Below are 21,356 nucleotides of genomic sequence, written 5' to 3'. Positions count from 1 at the left end.
ATCACCCATTCACCCCCACCCCCCACCCTCCTCCCCTTCCACCACCCCTACTTCGTTCCCCAGAGTTAGGAGTCTTTATGTTCTGTCTCCCTTTCTGATATTTCCCACACATTTCTTCAGAGACTCATTTTAGACCTAAAATCACCTGCAGATTGAAATGAGGGGATAGAGAAATATTTGTCATGCACATGGTCATATGGAATCACAAAAAACCCCAAATAGCCAAAGCAATCTTGAAAAAGAAAACCAAAGCTGGATGGATCACAATTCCAGACTTCAGGCTCTATTACAAAGCTGTGATCATCAAGACAGTATGGTGTTGGCACAAAAAAAGACACACATGAGTGGAGCAGAATAGAGAACCCAGAAATGGGGATCCCTGGGTGGCGCAGCGGTTTGGCGCCTGCCTTTGGCCCAGGGCGCGATCCTGGAGACCCGGGATCGAATCCCATGTCAGGCTCCCGGTGCATGGAGCCTGCTTCTCCCTCTGCCTGTGTCTCTGCCTCTCTCTCTCTCTCTGTATGACTATCATAAATAAATAATAAAAAAAAAAAAATTAAAAAAAAAAAAAAAGAGAACCCAGAAATGGACTCTCAACTCTATGGTCAACTCAGTTTCGACAAAATGGGAAAGAATTTCCACTGGGAAAAAAAAAAAAAACAAACCAAACCAGTCTCTTCAACAAATGTTGTTGGGAACATTGGACAGCCATTAAACAGAAGAATGACTGGACTACTGTCTTAAACCATTCACAGAGATAAATTCAAAATGGATGAAAAACCTAAGTGTGAGACAGGAAACCATCAGAATCCCAGAGGAAAACACAGGTAGAAACCTCTAACCTCAGCTGCAGCAACTTCTTACTAGATATGTCTCCCGAAGCAAGGAAAACAAAAGTAAAAATAAACTATTGGGACATCATCAAAACAAAAAGCTTCTGCACAGTGAGGGAAACAACAAAACTAAAAGGCTACCTTCAGAATAGAAGATATTTGTAAATGACATATCTGATAAACAGGTGATATCCAAAATATATAAAGAACTTATAAAACTTGACACCCCAAAATCAAATAATCCAGTTTAAAAAATGGACAGAAGACATGAACAGTTTTTCCATAGAAAACATAGAGGTGGCCAACAGACACATGAAAAGATGCTCAACATCACTTATCATCAGGGAAATACAAGTCAAAACCACAATGAGGTATCACCTCACATCCCTCAGAATGACTAAAATCAACAACAAAGGTAACAACAGATGTTGGAGAGGACGTGGAGAAGGGGCAACCCTCTTACACTGTCGGTGGGAATGCAAACTGATGCAGCCTCTCTGGAAAAGTGTGGAGGTTCCTCAAAAAGTAAAAAACAGAAAAACCCTAGGACCTAGCAATTGCAGTACCGGGTATACCCGAACAATACAAAAATTCTGGGTCGAAGGGATGCATTCACCCCTATGTTTATGGCAGCATGATCAACAATAGCCAAATTATGGAAAGAGCCCAAATGTCCACTGACTGATGAACAGGTAAAGAAGTGGCATATATATACAATGGATATTACCCAGCCATAAAAAAAAGAATGAAATCTTGCCATTTGCAATGACTTGGATGGAGCTAGAGAGTATGCTAAAATATCAGTCAGAGAAAGATAAATACCATTTGATTTCACTCATATCTGGAATTTAAGAAACAAAACAGATGCACATAAGGGAAAAAAAAACACTCAACTAAGAGAACAAACTTATGGTTACTGGAGGGGAGGTGGGTGGGGGGATGGGTTAAATAGGTGATGGAGATTCAGGAGTGCACTTGTGATGAGCACTGGGGGTTGAATGGAAGTCTTGAGTCACTACATTGTACACATGAAACTAATATTACACTGCATGTTAACTAACTAGAATTTAAATAAAAAGAGAAATGAAATCTTGCCGTTTGCAATGATGTGGCTCGATCCCAGGACCCTGAGATCATGATCTGAGCTGACTGAGCCACCCAGGTGCCTCTACATTCTAATTCTTTAAAAAATTATCCACCTTGGGGTGCCTGGATGGCTCATTGGTTAAGTGTCCAACTCGATTTCAGATCAGGTCATGATCTCTGGGTCATGAGAGCCTTGCATCAGGCTTCGTGCTCAGCACAGAGTCTGCTTGAGATTCCCTCTCTCTGCACCCCACCAAAAGAAATTGTCCACCTCATGCCTTTTTAGAGGAGTGGAGGAGATGGGCAGCCTGCACTAATACACCAGCCAGAATTATAGTTTGTGTCCATTTTCCAAGGGCATGGTCCTACCACAGTCAAGTTCAAGCTGCCATCTATTAGTGAGAGGAAAGAAGACAGAAATGAAAGTTTCACATTTAAAAAAAACTGGGAAATAATGGGTTAGAGGCATTAAAAGGTGTCGTGTTGTAGGTCAGGGGTCCCCTAACTCCTGACCTGTGTCCTGGCCTTGATTACACTGAGATTAAAAGGGAACCTGCTATTAGGCAAGCTAGTTCCACTCAACCAGGAGCTCACAGAGCATGACAACAGGCTTCTCTTGGGGTCCACAGAGTCTGGGTGTCACTTGGGGATGGGTATGAGACAGAGTCTGTTAACTGTCTGGGCCTCATGTCCCACCACAAGCATCACCTGTCTGACCTGAGGGACTTCCCAGTGGCAGCACTGAGCCAGGTGTTTTCATCTCCCACCTCCCTTCTCTGAAGCAGGTACCACTGGGGACTCCTCTGCAGGTGAGAAATCTTTGGCCAAGCAGAAGGAGGGAAGAAGGCAGGAGTCTAGGGGTCCCTGGCCTGTGTCTCAACAGCTTTAGCCTCCTTTCCACCTTCCCTGCCCCACTGGTCATGCTCCCAAACCTGCTGGGGTGCCCTCCATTGTTCAGACCAGGCGTATTTGGCTCTTGGTGCCTGTCTGCTCCCCAACACCCAGCCAACAACTTCAGGCCTCTCTGGAGCAGGGCCTGCACTCACATCCTGCTGCATCAAGAACCATGTTCCCTGACTGAAGCCAGGCACAGCCCAAGTCACAGCGCATGCATAGGAAACAGTTGCTGAGTGAATCCTGAGACAATGACTGTAACTTGTTGCCTACAGAAAAACACATTACTTAGTATTTTTTAAAATGATGCTCAATCCTAGAACACAGCAGACAGAACAATGACGCCTGGCATTCATCACTTCTTGTCATCATCACGAGGCTTAAAACGGCAGCAAAAGTCCTGACCCTAACCAAGTGGGGTAACGTGATACTCCAACCCATACCTTGCACCCTCTCGCAACTCCCACAACCCTTGCCTCAGTTGAGTAAATTGTGAAGCCAGCCTGGCTGTGACCAGAAGAGATACTCAGTGGGGCAACATCCTCCCCTACTCACAGCAAGGTCTGTGCCATGTGGCATGGACAGATCTGGGAAGAGGAGAGGACACAGGCCCTAGGGATCAAGGCCTCTTCCCTTTAACCTCCCTAAATCTAGCCCTCCTTGACTTCAAAAACTGACACCTCTACTCACCAACTGCCAGAAACTTAGGAAATATCTTTGGGTCTTTTTTTTTCTCTCATCCTCCATCTTCAGGGCATTAGCAAGTCCAGTGAAGTCCACTTCCAAAATATCCTTTTGGATATTGAACCCATCTACTTCTCTTCATCTCTGTCAATGCTACTTGGTCCAAGACACCACCTCTTGCTGGGACTAGAGTAACATCTTTCCACCTGCCATCATTCTGTGTCCACTTCCTGACCACCCACCCCCCCCAACCACCTTGGCCCTAAATTGCCTGCCATTCACCCTCATCCACCCCCATCTTGTGACACAGTCTTGGCCCTCAGGGTCCTCAGTAAGGTTGGTTTCTTCTCAGCATCGAGATCTCATTAGAAAAAGCCCTCTCCAAAACCCAACCCATGCTCTGTCACAGCATCCTAGGAGCACACCTGTTCACAGGGACATGCCCTTTCCATACACCATGCGGAGAACATGGTGCCACTCAAATGCAGAACACAGAGTTGGCAGCAATTTCAGCTTGAAATTCCACATATCCTTGCAAAACACAGGAAGTTTCTATTTCTGCCAACTCTGGTTTCCCCATATATATCCTCTACTTAGCCCTCTGGCTTGTCCCACTAAGACATCTATCATTTTTTTCTTGGCTGACAGGATGAAAACTTTAAATGGACACATCAGTTTGTAAAATGCTATGATGTTGTGATTAAGACAGAAGTGGGCAGCTGAAAGGAGATGACATCATGAGCCTGGAGAAGTTGGAGAAGAGGAGGAGGGTGAGCCAAGGACCTGTGTCTTCAAAGACTAGTTGTAAGGGAAGAGTGACATGTTGACACTCTCCTGAGAGCCACCACTAGGGACCTGAAGATGTCATTATTATGTCATTATCATTATTATGTCATTATTTTAACATTTTAACATTTTTGCACCTGTGAGCAGAACATGCAAAAAACACAGAGAAGATACTGCTCAAACCTCAGCCCCTCAGAGCTTCAGAGCAAAATTAATCAGCAGTGCAAAGGCTCAGCGTTAACGGCTCTGAGACCACAGGGGCTAGTGTCCATGCTTGGGGAAGGGGGCCAGGCCCCATTTCTCTACACAGCCCACAGGTTGGGCCCTGTGAAGACTGAGACTCACACTAACATTGGACAGGGCAACTTAAAACCCAAATGAGAACAATGCAAACACATCATAAACAGAATTCAGAAAAGAAAGACATTTCTCAGACTCAGCCCTCCCAAAGACAGCCACTGTTTAGTATGCCAATAATCTTTTCTCTGGATGTACCTTTTTGTAATTAGGATCATTCTGTTTGGAGCTTGATTTTTTTTAACTTAATAAAATACAGGTCCCACAACTATCATAAGATCTATGTAATTATTTGTTAACAACTGTATTGCATTCCACTAGACAATCAGATATTGGAATATTCTTGCTGGTCAGTTGGGCTGCTTCCATATTTTTTATGACAATGTTGTATGACCAACCCCTTAATGGACCTCACATTATACTTGTTTGATTCATTCCTTAGCCTATCCAGCTTCCCACAAGTGAGAACATTTAAATATTGATAAGCATTGCAGATGGTCTCCTAGAATCATACAGGTTCATGTGCACTCATTTATTTTTCTTCAATCACTGGTGAGGCTAGATATCTATTTCTAGCTTTTACTACATTTTTGGAAATATCTGCTCATTCCATTTGTCTCCTTTTTAGTATAGAACATCTTTTCTTATCACACTGTAAGAATGCTTTAAATACTAACTACACTAACCTTTAATACTCTTAACCTGTTGCAAATGCAGCCATCCTCAGGCTGGACACCTGTCTTACCTTACTGGACAATGTTCTGTGGCCTCAGCCAGCCTGTCTGCCTGCGGTTTCTGGATGTCAACTGTCCTCTGCATGCCCCTCCCTTCTTACCTCACCTCTCCTTTCATGGCATCACACCTGGACAAGATATTCTGACCCTCTGTCAGAGATGAGCCCTGAGCCTATTCCACACATTTGCCTGGTTTGCTATTTTTAAAACTTTAACTCTGCTGGTAAACTCACTGATTTTAGGGGCAGGAGTGAGGCCAGGCCCAGCCTGACACCCACCAGATGGCTAGAGTGCTGTCCTAGCACTACAGTACTTTTTAGGAAGGTGCTAATGGAAGAAAACAATAACATTTCTTTCATATATGGCATGATAGATTTAAATCATCGCAACTGACCTGATTTAAACTAAACTTGAAAATGTGCTTCATTGTGAACTTAAAAAAAATCATAACATAAACACAAAAGAACCTACCTTTGATCCATGCAAATACTGGGGTTGTGCGTTAGGCTGTTTATCTCTTTGAAACTCTTGAGAAAATGGTAATACTGTCCGAACAAATCTAAACAAAAAAAGGATAAAAAGAAAAAAGAAAACAAATTTAATGGTAGTTCTTTAAAATTCAGAACTTTTTCATTACCCATCAGTTACATCTTCCTCCAGTTAACTGATGTAATCATCACGTAGGAAAATTCTAAGAAATCAAATACCATGAGATATAAATACTCCCAAGCATAGTACATGTATCCAGATTTCATCAAGAGAGTGAGAACACCTGTGTCCTTCTACCACATAAGCACAGTCTCCAAACTCCGGGACAGAGTCTGGTCTATGGGCACCAGCACCATTTCTTTTTCTTTTTCTTTCTTTTTTTTTTTTATAATAATAAATTTATTTGTTATTGGTGTTCAATTTGCCAACATACAGAATAACACCCAGTGCTCATCCCGTCAAGTGCCCCCCTGTGCCCGCCACCCAGTCACCCCCACGCCCCGCCCTCCTCCCCTTCCACCACCCCTAGTTCGTTTCCCAGAGTAGGGAGTCTTCATGTTCTGTCTCTCTTTCTGATATTTCTTACCCATTTCTTCTCCCTTCCCCTCTATTCCCTTTCACTATTATTTATATTCCCCAAATGAATGAGACCATATAATGTTTGTCCTTCTCCGATTGACTTATTTCACTCAGCATAATACCCTCCAGTTCCATCCACGTCGAAGCAAATGGCAGGTATTTGTCATTTCTAATGGCTGAGTGATATTCCATTGTATACATAAACCACATCTTCTTTATCCATTCATCTTTCGATGGACACCTAGGCTCCTTCCACAGTTTGGCTATTGTGGACATTGCTGCTAGAAACATCGGGGTGCAGGTGTCCCGGCGTTTCATTGCATCTGTATCTTTGCACCAGGACCATTTCATGCCTAAATCAGTCCTTTGACAAGTGGTAATGAACAAGCACTCAAGCCTTGCTGGGCCTCTGGACACAGCAGTGACCTCGAGGACAGGAGTGGGAAGGCAGGCACAGTCAAGTCATCACTCAAATCACTATTTACAAGGTAAGGGGAAAATGAGGAAATTCAGTGCTTATAACCACTCTTGTAATGGATTACGGGATACTGAAAATCAAATGCTTGGAGTTTAAAGCAAACATGTCAAACTTGGCTAATACTCTCAAATCAGAATGGTTCATTTAAACATGTAAACTTTTATAAAGAAGCCATCATTAAGAAAAATATAAGGATTTGCTAATTATTAAATCTGAAGAACTTGATTGACACATATTACACTTTAATAAATAAAAAAGGATGTAATTGGCAAAATACCACCAGCGCATGAAATCAACATGCATGTCTGAGGGCAGGTCAGTGGCCTGCAGCATCAGGTGTCTGGATTTTGTTGTTAACCCTTAAAGTGTTGAGTTATTTTGACCAGGCTGTTAAACAGCTCCCAAGTCAGCTGGACCCCTTCCTAATTAGGGTGGCTTAGTGGTCAGTACCTGAGGTCTAGTACTAGGCCCTCTGGCAATTCTGTCAAATGGGTAGGTATTCAGTGAGGTTTCCCCATTCTTACTGGCAGGGCCTCAAATGGCTTCTAATTCTGTGAATTATATAGCTTACAGCTCTAAAAAGTTATTCTTTACTATCCTTGTGGAGTTTCACCAATGCACCATACAGTTTAATATTTGAGCAAAGAGTAAAGGGCCCTGAGTTGGTCTCAGGAGCTGCTTCTCTACGCAGCTCTCCCCTCTCCCGCCCTGCAAATCTCCCCTGTAAGTGTCAACTGTTTCAGCTTCCTCAGTTTCCAATCTATCTCCTCCACCAAGTAAGACGTCCAGGCTGACATGCAGAAGAATGAAACTAGACCATTCTCTTATACCACACACAAAGATAAACTCAAAATGGGTGAAAGATCTAAATGTGAGACAAGAATCCATCAAAATCCTAGAGGAGAACATAGACAACACCCTTTTTGAACTTGGCCACAGCAACTTCTTGCAAGATACATCTATGAAAGCAGGGAAAACAAAAACAAAAACAAAAATGAATTATTGGGACTTCATCAAGATAAAAAGCTTCTGCAGAGCAAAAGAAACAGTGAACAAAACTAAAAGACAACCTACAGAATGGGAGAAGATATTTGCAAATGACGTATCAGATAAAGGGCTAGTATCCAAGATCTATAAGAACTTACTAAACTCAACAGCAAAGAAAAAAACAATCCAATCATGAAATGGGCAGAAGACACGAACAGAAATTTTACAGAGGCAGACATAGATATGCCCACAAGCATATGAGAAAATGCTCTGCATCACTTGCCATCAGGGAAACACAAATTAAAACCACAATGAGGGGGATCCCTGGGTGGCTCAGCAGTTTAGCACCTGCCTTTGGCCCAGGGCGCGATCCTGGAGTCCCCGGATCGAGTCCCACACGTCAGGCTCCCTGCATGGAACCTGTTTCTCCCTCCTCCTGTGTCTCTGCCTCTTTCTCTCTCTATGTCTATCATAAATAAATAAATAAATAAATAAATAAATAAATAAATAAATAAATAAATAAATCTTAAAAAAAAAAATAAAACCACAATGAGATACCACCTCACACCAGTGAGAATGGGGAAAATTAACTAGACAGGAAACAACAAATGTTGGAGAGGATGTGGAGAAAGGGGAATCCTCTTGCACTGTTGGTGGGAATGTGAACTGGTGCAGCCACTCTGGAAAACTGTGTGGAGGTTCCTCAAAGAGTTAAAAATAGACCCGCCCTACGACCCAGCAATTGCACTGCTGGGGATTTACCCCAGAGATACAGATGCAGTGAAACGCCAGGACCCCTGCACCCCGATGTTTATAGCAACAATGTCCACAATAGCCAAACTGTGGAAGGAGCCTCGGTGTCCATCGAAAGATGAATGGATAAAGAAGATGTGGTTTATGTATACAATGGAATATTACTCAGCCATTAGAAATGACAAATACCCACCATTCGCTTCAACGTGATAGAACTGGAGGGTATTATGCGGAATGAAATAGGTTAATCAGAGAAGGATAAACATTATATGGTCTCATTCATTTGGAGAATATAAAAAATAGTGAAAGGGAATAAAGGGGAAAGGAGAGAAAATGAGTGAAAATATCAGTGAGGGTGACAGAACATGAGAGACTCCTAACTCTGGGAAATGAACAAGGGGTAGTGGAAAGGGAGGTGGGCGGGGGATTGGGGTGACTGGGTGATAGCTCTGAGGAGGGCACTTTGACGGGATGAGCACTGGGTGATATGCAATATGTTGGTAAATTGAACTCCAATAAAAAAAATAAACTAAAAAAAAAAAAAAAAAAAAAAAAGACTTCCAGGCTACCAGGCTATATTAGGATACCCTCCCTCCACACTGAGGCCCAGGAAGTGCTTCCAGGCAGAAAGCCAGGGAAGTCATAGGGCTCACTTCTTTTGTTTCCTTTCCCTCAGGGAAACAAGCAATGCCTGAAAACAGTGGTTTCATAAATTTTGTCTAATTTTTCACTTGCTTAGGGCAAAAGAGTAAATCCAAACCCTATTCCTCCATTATCCCAATTTTTATTTTTATTTTTTCGGAACAATTTTCATTTATTTAGTTATTTATTCATTATTTATTTATTTATTTATTTATTTATTTATTTTTGTAATAATAGATTTATTTTTTATTGGTGTTCAATTTGCCAACATACAGAGTAACAGCCAGTGCTCATCCCATCAAGTGCCCCCCTCAGTGCCCGCCACCCAGTCACCCCCCCCTCCACCACCCCTAGTTCGTTTCCCAGAGTTAGGAGTCTTCCATTTTCTGTCTCCCTTTCTGAAATTTCCTACCCATTTCTTCTCCCTTCCCCTCTATTCCCTTTCACTATTATTTATATTCCCCAAATGAATGAGACCATATAATGTTTGTCCTTCTCCAATTGAGTTATTTCACTCAGCATAATACCCTCCAGGTCCCTCCACGTTGAAGCAAATGGTGGGTATTTGTCATTTCTAATGGCTGAGTAATAGTCCACTGCATACGTAAACCACATTTTTTCCGAACAATTTTTAACCACGTACACACACACACACACACACACACACACACACTCTCCCCGCCCCCCACCCAATGTAAAGACAAAAGCATTGGCAACAAATACTGAATTCCATTTAGTAGGCTTGTGTAGGAAGCATTAATAATTTTGAAGCCATTTTCTGCTTTTTTAGAACTGAGCAAGAGAGTAAATATACCAAGAATATTTACATCCAGGAACCAAGAATAATGAAACAGGATTCTCAGTGTAGAAAGGAGTTACAGAAATGGAAAGGGAGGGAGAGAACAAGAATGACACCTGCAGTGCTGAACTGGAACTGAAGGTACTAGTGTGAATTCACGGTTATAATATGTAAACAGCTACAGAGGAGCCGTGCTTGCATGCATTTTATGGGTGTGTGTCTCCAAAGAGAAAATCTGAAGTCTTAATGACCAGCACCTTGGACGTGATCCTTATTTGGGATCATGGCCACTGCAGCTGTGATTAGTCAAGGTGAAGTCATGCTGAAGAGGAGCGGCTCCTTAATCCAATGACTCCAGTCCTTGTAAGAAAAGAGACACACACAGGGCAACAGCACATGTCTACAGAGGCAGGGCCTGGAACGAGAGAGCTGCACAGTAAGGAAGGCTGAGAACTGCTAGCTGCCACCTGGAGCTGGGAGGGGGCAAAAGGAGGTTCTCCCAAAGTCTCAGAGAAGTGGCATGGCCCTGTGGACACTCTAATGTTGGATATCTAGACTCCAGAATTAGAAATTTTTGAGAAAAGAAATTTTTGTGGTTTGAAGCCCCATGGTTTGTGATAGTTTGTTAGAGGAACCTAATACAGCACACATCTGGTACTTCTAGCTCTGAACATCAAAAGGGTCTAGAAACAATGATATTCCAATAGCAGTAAGCATACCTAACACCCAGACTTACTTTTTAAATAGTAAGCCTAGTTCTAAAATAGTCTCCACTCTAAGGAATCCTGTAGAAATGACAAATCACAAGGACAGAGCAAGAGAAATAGAAGATGAACCTGGAACTTCTTGTGGTGCAGGAAGTAGAGCCATGCTTCAAAATGATGCAGACAGAGAAAATCTGGTAGAAGGGGCTCTCACTGGCCAAAATGGGGCCAACTTGAGCCACAAACCCAAGTCATGATAGTAACAGATTCTAATGCTGAGTTAGAATCCCTGAGTCCTTACTTATAGTAAACAAACAAATGTTAACACAAATAGCAGAAAGCCAAGTAATATACACGGAAAGATGAAGTTTGAAATCATTGTTCAAGCACCATAATAACAACTGATAACAAGCCAGAACTGAAACCTGATAGCCACCATCCTAACAAAGGGGCAGAAGTTAACATACTGGAAATGGGACAAAATAATGCCCTTGGCTTCATGGTACACTGCACTGAGGACACACTGCTTCTTCCATGGCCTTCCTCTCTGAAGCCTAACTCTGATCCCAACTGTTGGCCTATTTCCAGAGCTATAGCATTTTCATAGAACTATTAGCTGTATAGGTTAAATTTAAGTCACAGGCCACCCTAAACCACTTCCCAGAGCTATCAGCAAAATTCCTAATCAAAAATAAGCAGCAAAAACAGTAGATACGCCAAGAACAAATGAAGGTTTCCCTCAAGCAGCTCTTAGAAAACCCTCAAGTATGGAATCAAAATACTGAGTGACAGGGGATCCCTGGGTGGCTCAGCGGTTTAGCGCCTGCCTTCGGCCCAGGGTGTGATCCTGGAGACCTGGGATCAAGTTCCACATTGGGCTCCCTGCATGGAGCCTGCTTCTCCTTCTCCCTGTGTCTCTGCCCATCCTCCCCCCTCTGTCTTTCATGAATAAATAAATAAAATCTTTAAAAAAAAATACTGAGTGACACAGTTTTGTCTGTCTTCTCAGGTTCCAGTTCAGTTTCCAGGAGCCTCGGTGGGCAGAGCAGCCTCCTGCAACACAGGTGGGATCCACTCTCAGCCTCTGTGGGCTTTGTGCTCAACCTGCAAACAGGGATGTTCACAGCACTGCGTGGGCCATGGGAGAAATATGCCACAGCATGTGAAGGCACCGGTGCTGTCCTTTCTGCTTGGAGTCATCTGCATTCAACATTGTGTCGTGTGGTCTCAAGAAACAAGGGCCTCTCTCTTCAGTTATATATTGGATGCCTCAATGCTCCTTGCACAGGGTCCTTTAACAGACACACGCCTGGAGGTTTTTACCCTCGAGTAGGTCACTGGATTACTAGCACCAGCTTTCTGACCTGAGCCCTGCCAACTTGGCCTTTGATAGTGAGGCTCCTGCCGCCTGTTCTCCGTCAACAGCCCCAAACAGGGCACCCACATGGTAGGGCCCACCTAGGTAGGCTTGAACTCAGAATCAGATCCATTTCCCTAACTCCACACTTCTCACCCAACTTTTGTTCAGATGTCTGCGTCTTTCAGAAAATACAGCGATTTATCACAAGAGTTTATGGCAAATGCTGACTTTTCATTGTAGTGTAAAGCTGACCCTCCTCTGCAGTCCTTCTAAGTAGCTCATGTCACTTCTGAGGGCTCAGCCCACTGAACCTCACCAAGGACACCAGGGCCAAGTGGGTGCTACATGCAGCAAGCATAAAGGAGGCACAGGGAATACCTTTAATTGCTCCTTTTGCAAGATCTCTGGGATATCCCTTAAAGGATGAAGAAATGCTAGATAGCTAAAAAAAAAAAAAAAAAAAATCTAAAATAGTACAAAAAACATCACAGCTCCCTGTGTTGCCTGATTCTGACCTCATTGGAACATCTTTTTTCAGCCCATTGACAGTGGGGTTCTGTTGCATGTTACCTTTGGAGACACCAGACAAGGCAAAAATGATTTAAGGTAACAAATTAATTCCAAAGGTTTCAAATGGACTAACCAAAACAGCTCTTTGACCTACAAACATCAGCCATGACTTAAACAGATTTTCAGGGAGAAAAGTATATATAGATCTTAACACAGAATGACCCTTCTTTTTTTTTTTTTTTTTTTAAAGATTTTATTTATTTATTCATAGACACAGAGAGAGAGAGAGGCAGAGACACAGGCAGAGGGAGAAGCAGGCATCATACAGAGAGCCTGACGTGGGACTCGGCCTAGGGTCTCCAGGATCACACCCTGGGCTGCAGGCAGCACTAAACCACTGCGCCACTGGGGCTGCCCCAGAATGACCCTTCTTGTGATATATCACATGGGGTAAGAATGTGTATGTAATAGTATACATAACAACACCCATTTCAGCAAAATAAAAAATATACATGTATATCTGACTGTATGGCAAAAACTGCAGAAGACAGACCCATTTTTTTGATGAAGGAAATTTCTAGGGATTTAATTCTTTCCCCTATATATGTATATATGATTTCTAGCTTTTCTATAATTACGATACATTTTTAATGTAATAAAAATATTTTTTCAGTTAATCCAAACTCTAACTTGGAAGATACCTATTTCAGGAAACTGGGTGTCTTAAAAGAAGTTAAACAGGGATGAGTAGTCCATAAAGTCTGGTTCTGGGGGATTGTGCCCATCCAGGCTCAGAAGACCCTTAACTGGAGGAGGCTGACAAAGGCTCCTTCATTTGTGGCTCTGAAACCCATGGCCACATCTCCACTACTGCTGCCTGAGACTGGATGTCAGCCACCTGGAGCCAGTGTGATGGCATAGCCCCTTGCACCTGGGAACAGGCCTGCCTCCCCACAGAGAAATCTACCCTTGGGGCTCTGATGTTGGCAATAGCAGACCTGATCAGACCACAGGAGGGCCTCCTTTCTGTCCTCAGTTCTAGTCCTCATCAGCACCCTGAGACACAAAACTCTGGGCCAGTAACAATTCAACCAATACCTGATGGGATGCTCAGACCCAGCAGCAAAGCCAAAGCCAATTTTTTTTTTTTTAAAGATTTTATTTATTTATTCATGAGAGTTACAGAGACACAGGCAGAGGGAGAAGCAGGCTCCATGCAGGGAGCCCAGCGTGGGACTCGATCCTGGATCTCCAGGATCACACCCCGGGCTGAAGGCGGCGCTAAACCACTAAGCCACCAGGGCTGCCCCAAGACAATGATTTTTAAAAAGCAGTCATAATACACACATGCACACACACAGATACAGATAAATGTCCCTGGTATATGCTGATATACAGCAGGACCCGAGCTAAAGACATATGGAACAAACCTCCAACAGGCAGCTGCCCAGCGCACAGCAGCCAAGGCAAGGCATCCCAGGATCTGAGCCATATGAAGCTGAACCACATGAAATAATGTTGCTATCAACCATGGCACTCACCTAATTAGCCACTTTGTGTTGTTGAAAGGATAGGTAGGTGAGAGGGTGGCTGATGGATCTTTATACACCCCAACATCCCAGAATGGATGACAAGTAGAGTCAGTGACTACATCCCAACATCAGGTAGACTTACAACTGTAAGCTGTAGCTGCTGTCCACATGCCCCATGAGATCCCGCCCTGAGCTACAAGCAAATGCCCCAGACAGGAACACTGGCCTGCTGTGCAATCTCCACATGCAAAGCCTCAGACATGCCCACAGGCTGGCCTAGGGCTACATTTGCAAAAAGAGACTAAGAGGGCCTGAGTACCTGGACATGAGAGATGATGGGGAACAGGGGAGGGGACAGCAACCTACTGGATGATGCAGAGCCTTGAGATTGTCCCATTTAAGAACCCTTTGGCAAGGGCATCCAGAACTATTCATGAGGTACACACTCACCGGTTAGTGGAGCCATTGTAGCAATAGTTGGGCAGGAAGTCATAATTGAGTTCCCAGAAGACATGGAGGGTGATTCTCCCATAGGGTGCTGACACATTGTGGTTGGCCTCCCGGAACATGGCATCAAAGCTGTCCAGCGTCAGGTACCTGCTTAGCAGCTTATGGGTCATGCGGTTGATTTCCAAGAGGCCATCCAACTCCTACAGGACCACAAAAACATGGGTATGAGAACGGAAATGGGCCCAACACAGCGGCCTCCATTCCCCACGTGGGCAGTGCCATGGTTGGGGCAGAGCAGGCTGGGCAGAAGATAGCAGGACACACAAAGGTAAGGCTGGGGAGTAGGCCAAGAATACACAGTGGGGATCTAGTAGGTCACAGCAGCTTGCTTCTTACACCTAAATTTATTATGTCCTCTCCACTGCTTTGAAACACCCCTCTTTACTATGGTCACCCCCACAGGGCCATCATCCTTTCTCCACTAAGGTCCCCTCTGCATCCCCCCCACCCCCAGCCTCCAACCACCCACAGGGCACACACCACTGGGACGTATCCACCTCTGCCCTTGCTGGGGCACTGTGTGTCCTCAAGCCTCAGCCTGAGTCAGCCTCATGTGCCTGGAGTTACCCAAAACCACAGCTATGAAGCAGAGTCAGCAAGCACTTTCACAGATGGCCTTCCAAGTTTTCAGAGTTTGCCCATAAACATTCCTAGGTCTCTGCTATCCATAGCAGCAGCCACTGGCCACATATGGCAATGAGAATGTGCCTGGTCCAAATTGAGGTGCACTGTGCATGTCAGTTACACATTAGATTTAAAAGATCAAATACGAAGACAAAGAATGTAAGATATCCAAGTCAATAATATTTTAATTCTGTAAAAGAATATGAGGAGCACTGCTCACCCTACGTGGAAATGCTCAAACCAAGTTGTTCACACCCACCACTCATCCAGAGCTGCTTCTCTAGGAGTGTACAGTCTTCCTTGAGTTCTTACATCTTCACTATCATTTGTCTGTGGACTTCATTCTTGGAAGACCGATTTGGCTTAGCACAAAATCCTTAATTTGTGTTTCCTTTCCTTGGCTTCTGGTATGAATTGCTATGGGCAAAGCTCTGAGAACAAATTTTCTTTCTCTGATCACTCTGCTCAGATATCCAGAGGACTTTTTCTTTTCCTTTAAAATCTAATACTTTTACTTCAATATTCCTTGGTGTTGGCCACTTTGGGTCAGTTTTCCCAAGCATACATCATAGGCTTTTAATATATATTTTATAGCATGTCTTTCTTTTTAAAAAATATTTTATTTATTTATTTGAGAGAAAGTGCATGAGAGAGCATAGCAGAGTGGAGGGCAAGAGGGAAAGAGAGAAGCAAGCTCCCCACTGAGCAGGGAGCCCAATGTAGGACTTGATCCCAGGGATCATGACCAGAGCTGAAGGCAGATGCTTAACTGACTGAACCAGCCAGGTACTCCTTAATTTTTTTTTTACATACAACTTTTTTCATTTAGATTTTAAGTAGTTAACATACAATGCAATATTGGTTTCTGGAGTAGAATTCAGTGATTCATCACTTACATACAACACCCAGTGCTCATCACAAGTGCCCTGTTTAACACCTATGACCCATCTAGCCCACCTCCCATCCTGACCTCCCTTCATCAGTCCTGTTTGTTCTCTAGCATTGTCTTTTATGGTTTGTTTCCTTCTCTCCTTTTTTTCTTTCCCCCTTCCCATAGGTTCATCTGCTTTCTGCCTTAAATTCCACATGAGTGAGATCAATATGGTATTTGTCTTTCTCTGACTTATTTCACTTAGCATAATACACTCTAAGTCCATCCACATCATTGCAAATGGCAATATTTCATTTTTCTGATGACTAATATTCCATTGTGTGTTTGTGCACGCACTTATTTATTTATTTATTTATTTATTTATTTATCTCCATTATCATTTCATCAGCCGATGGACATTTGGGCTCTCTCCATAGTTAGGCTATTGTTGATAATAGCATGTCTTAAATTTTATCAACTTTTTTTTGAAATACAACTTTTAATATTTGTTCCATTCTATTGCTTTGGTTTTTCTCAATGTATGCATGCCCCTATATGTATGTTAGATCTTTACTATCTTCTGTATCATTTTCTTTCAAATCCTTTTTGTGTTCATTTCTTTTTGATTTTTAAAATTTTTCTTTTTTTACTCTTTTCCCATAGTTAGGTGTAACTTATTCAAGATTAGAATTAATTGTTCTTTCAAGCCAATTTAGAATTGTGACTATTAAGAGCAGACACTAAAAAACAATATTCAGGATAAGCCATGCTCGATCAGTGAGTACTTTTTGATTCCTATGAATTCCTATGGTTCAGTTTATCAGTAAGGTCAAAACTAAAATTAGCTCCAACCCTTTTGACCAGTTTCCCACAAATCTGGTAAGGCTGACAAAAGGGAGAATACTTACAACTATTGATGTCAGATCTTCACTTTCAAATCGTCCAATAGCCAGTTCCAGAGACTTATACATGGCTGCTGAGACACGTTGAGTAATCAGGCGATTAAGGTCTATGGATCTGCCCAGGAGCTGGAAGATGGAGAAAGCAAAAAGAATGAACAATAAAATACAAACAAGGAACAACAACAACAAAACATATATATTCTCCCAGAATCCAATTTCAAAAGAGAAGACAAATAAATAATATATAAAATGTAAATATTTTAAATCAATTTGATCAATTGTCATGATCAAATACCCTACTTTCCTAGAGCTGAAATTTCTCTAGGTCAAAACCATAAAGAGCTTTTGTAGCATCCTTTGCACTGAATTTACACTTATGTCATGAACAGAAACCCCAAATTTCACCAAACAGCCAGGATAATCTGGGTCTGTTAGTGAGGAAACCCTCAAAATGGTATGCATGACCACCTGCCACCACAGAGACCTTGTGCATGCCTGACCTACACAGTGTTACAGGAATGAGGAAGAGAAAGTTATTCCCTATCTCAGAGTCCTAATAATGTAAGTGTGCCTCAATATCATCTCAGTAACATAAAAATATGAACAAGATCCTGGTGGGAAATGTCCAAAATGTGACTGGTCATTATCTGTAAAATTAAGTGGAATTTTCCCTATATTTTTCCATATTTTTCTAATTTATGATATGTACTATTTGTAAGGAAATAAAAAATAAGCACTGTATTTTTATTCTTTGTGCTGGCCAAGAAAAAGCTCCTCTCTACCACTCAGCTGACAAATGTTTCTCACCTTCATTCTTAAAAAAGCCCCAACTTTTGGGTATGTGGAGAGGACTCAACCCTCTGGGGCCATGCCTTCCCCTGCAACCAGGGCAGGGTAGGGCAGGGTGCAGAACATTGCAAGTATTCTTTTATGTCTTTAATATCTCAACACTTGGGGCACCTGGGTGGCTCGGTTGGTGACGTGTCTGCCTTCAGCTCAGATCGTAATCTTGGGTTCCTGGGATCGAGCCCTGAGTCAGGCTCCTTGTTCAGTGGGGAATCTGCTTCTCCCTCTCCCTCTGTCCCCCACTTGTACTTTCTCTCTCTCATATAAAAAAAAAAAATTCTCAACACATAAGGAAGTTGCGTGACATCTATTCAAACTCAATAAGCTCTAAGAAAACCTCACCATTCCAATGCCAGCTCCATGTCTCACCATGCCCCAGAGAGGTCTGACTTACCTGCACGTGCCGCTGCTTAAGTAGTGTCTCATAGCGGTTAGACGGTGGGAGATGGATTGTTGCCCCCTGATTCTTGCATTCTGATCGTAAACGTTTATCAAGAAGCAAACTAGTATGGAGGAAGAGAAGACATTTCTCATAGGCTGTGAATTTTAATGGAAATGTCAGATCCAATTACCCAAGATTTCATGTCCAAATCATGTGGTCCATAAACCACAAACTCACCTTCCTGCCATAACCTTATAATATGCAAATATCTGGTCTGCTAGCTTATAAACAAATTGGTCAAAGCATAGATTCACCTGAAGAAAAAGAAAGGACATGTTAGAATTTTATTTCCTAACGATCAAATAAGACAATTAAAAAAAAAATCTTTTGATTCAGCAAGTTCCATTTCTAGGTATTTTAACCAAAAAAACTGAAAACACTAACTCAAAAAGATATCTGCACCTTCATATTTATTGTAGCATTGTCTGCAACAGCCAAGACATGGAAACGACCTCAGTGTCCACTGATGGAGGAAAAGATGAACACATATAGAAATTATGGTGTATGGATATATATATTATGGAGTTTATTCAGCCATAAAAAGGAAATCATGCCATTTGCAACTACATGGATGGACCCTGAGGGCATTATGCTACTGAATAAGTCAGACAGAGAAAGACAAATACTGTACAATTTCATTTAGTATGTGGAATCTTAAAAAAAAAAAAAAAAAAGAATGCATAAAGAACAGACTAGTGGTTTCCAGAGGCAGGGGTAGGGATAGATAGAATGGGTGAAAGTGATCAAAAGGTGCAAACTTCCAGTTATAAAATAAATAAGTTCTGGGAATATAAAATTAAAAGAAAATCTTTTGTTAAGGCAACTAACAAAGGCTCTTATTAGAAAAGAGAAATAAGAAATGACCTCATTGTCCAAAAACAGATTAAATGCATTATGGTATGTCCAGAAGTGAGCACTACACAGCCACTGAAAATTATACCAGAACCTCTCTTACCAATGGAGAAAAATGCTCCCTATCTCTTAATGACAAAGGAATATGAAAAAGTCTCTTCATCATGTGTTCCCAGTAGTTAATAGACATTGCATTTGGGTTCTGCTCCTGCCACCAGGCTGTGTATCCCAGGAGCTGCATGTGGCCTCCCCTGGAACATGGCCAGCTGCTCTAGGCACTAAGGTCAGGGAGGAGACACAGGATGGATTATATCCTGTGACTCCATCCCCAAAACTGTATCTTCCCTTGCAAATGGCGTTGGCTTCCCCACCCAAAACTGATAAAGACATCATGTGCTCAAAAGGGAGTCATCCCAGGACCTGCAGGTTTCTGCCATATGCCTACCTTACATGGCCCAGGAGTCTATGAATCTCCCTGAAGAAGCATGTTCTAGTGGTTTTGTGAGGAGGCAGAGAAGAAAATCTAGATGCACAATGCAATTTGTTGAGGTTAAATGCTCTTAAATCTTAAGCTAGAAAATAAGATTTATCTCCTTAGCTGCATGTACACAGATTTAATTCTACTTGCTGGAATTTGTCCTCAAAAAAGTAATCGAATGTGGGGCCCCTAGGTGGCTCAGTTGGTTAAGCATATGCCTTTGGCTTAGCTCATGATCTCAGAGTCCAGGGACAGAGCCCTGAGTGGGGAAATCTGTGCTCAGTGGGGAGCCTGCTTCTCCCTCTCCTCGCCCTCTGCTCGTGCTCTCTCCTGCTACCTCTCTCTCTCAAATAAATAAAATCTTAAAAAAAAAGAAATCAAACACAGCTCAAATATTAGCTGCAAGGAAGTTCATCAAAGCATTACTTATAATATGCAAAAATAAAAAGCTAAAATGAAAAAAATAAAATAGGAGTTGATTTAAACTAAGTTCATAACAGAAGACAGGTGAGGAAACAGGTGTTTATGACATGCAGAGACCCCAATGGTCACAGATACAGATACAGATACAGAGAAGAAAGTACAAATAGAAGGGTTCGCTCCAAAATATTCCAAAAGTTCATTCTATTGTTTAAACCTCCTTGTATTATAGAGAAAATCTGCTTCCTCGTATACTCAGAATATGGAAATTAAAATTTATTAAAGGTGCTAGGCCCTCACCTCTGCCTCAATTTCGTCGTAGAGAAACTGCTTGTTGAACCTGGTGAGGGCATAGTGGGCGCTGTCATTGTACAGGTCCAGGGAGTAGAGGACGTACCTGCAGAGGGGGCAGTGGTCAGCCTAGCCTTCCACATGGGCCTTCTTGACTCTCACTTCCCACACTCTCAGTGAAAGTTAATATTCATTGTTGACCTCTCACATGAGGAAAAACAATCTTTTCAAACACCAAATGGGGTTCCTGCCACAGTCCCTAATGGACCAAGCCTTATGGTCCCACAGATGGGATACATTTACTTGGCCATGCCCAGGGCCCCTAGAGGGTCTATCAGGGCATCTTCTCACTTATTTATGTTTCAAAGTTTTTCAACCACAGAATGTAGTGTTTTTTATAACCACAAAAAGAAGTTATTTTCTTATTTCTAAGAATGAACTTTCTGATAAGAAGAACATATACAGGTCCAGAATCCCACAGCTGACTACAACCATGTCCAGCATAATCAACAGCCCTTTTCCCCTGGCCCCATAACTGGACAAAAGGCAGCAGCCAAGTGGTCTCCAGTAGTAAGGTCCCTCTGAGAGTACAAGGTCCCTCCCAGCTCACAGCAGGAAGGCTGTGTGAGCAGTGAGGTCAAGCTCAACTCCAAAAACACAACACAGATGCATGCCAAAGCCTCTGTGTTAGTCCTCCAGGCTCCTCACACCTTCCCCAATGCTGCAGAGCAGATGTTACGGCCACTCCAGAGAAAGTGGAAGGTCATCCTTCTGATTGCCACTCAAGAACTGACACAGGCTGTGTGTGCCAAAGAGCCTGCTGGGTCAGTTTCCAATCTGTTCATAAAACATCTCCTTTTCTATTAACTTACCTTCATGGACCTCATATTTTTAAAGTCTATCACACCCTGTCCTGGCCTTGAGCACTGACCTGAAAAGAAAGCTTCCTCTCCCAAATTCATCTGGCTCAGAG

At 42.6% G+C, this 21,356-nt stretch overlaps 1 protein-coding gene across 10 annotated transcripts in view; it reads right to left on the bottom strand.

Annotated features, from left to right (window-relative positions):
* CYFIP1 (cytoplasmic FMR1 interacting protein 1) overlaps nt 1-21,356 on the bottom strand; it is a 111,667-nt gene that overhangs the window by 25,559 nt on the left and 64,752 nt on the right. For all 10 annotated transcript variants that reach the window (XM_072737009.1, XM_072737007.1, XM_072737012.1 and 7 more), the window contains 6 exons: nt 20,393-20,489; nt 18,520-18,596; nt 18,295-18,403; nt 17,061-17,180; nt 14,598-14,797; nt 5,786-5,873 (listed from right to left, as the gene is read on the bottom strand). In XM_072737009.1, coding sequence (XP_072593110.1) covers nt 5,786-5,873; nt 14,598-14,797; nt 17,061-17,180; nt 18,295-18,403; nt 18,520-18,596; nt 20,393-20,489 — 691 coding nt within the window. The remainder of the gene's footprint in view (nt 1-5,785; nt 5,874-14,597; nt 14,798-17,060; nt 17,181-18,294; nt 18,404-18,519; nt 18,597-20,392; nt 20,490-21,356) is intronic.

This window comes from Vulpes vulpes, chromosome 14 (assembly GCF_048418805.1).
Source record: "Vulpes vulpes isolate BD-2025 chromosome 14, VulVul3, whole genome shotgun sequence".
In the NCBI taxonomy this organism is placed as follows: domain Eukaryota; kingdom Metazoa; phylum Chordata; class Mammalia; order Carnivora; family Canidae; genus Vulpes; species Vulpes vulpes.
This window is presented reverse-complemented; position numbering and strand designations above follow the sequence as displayed.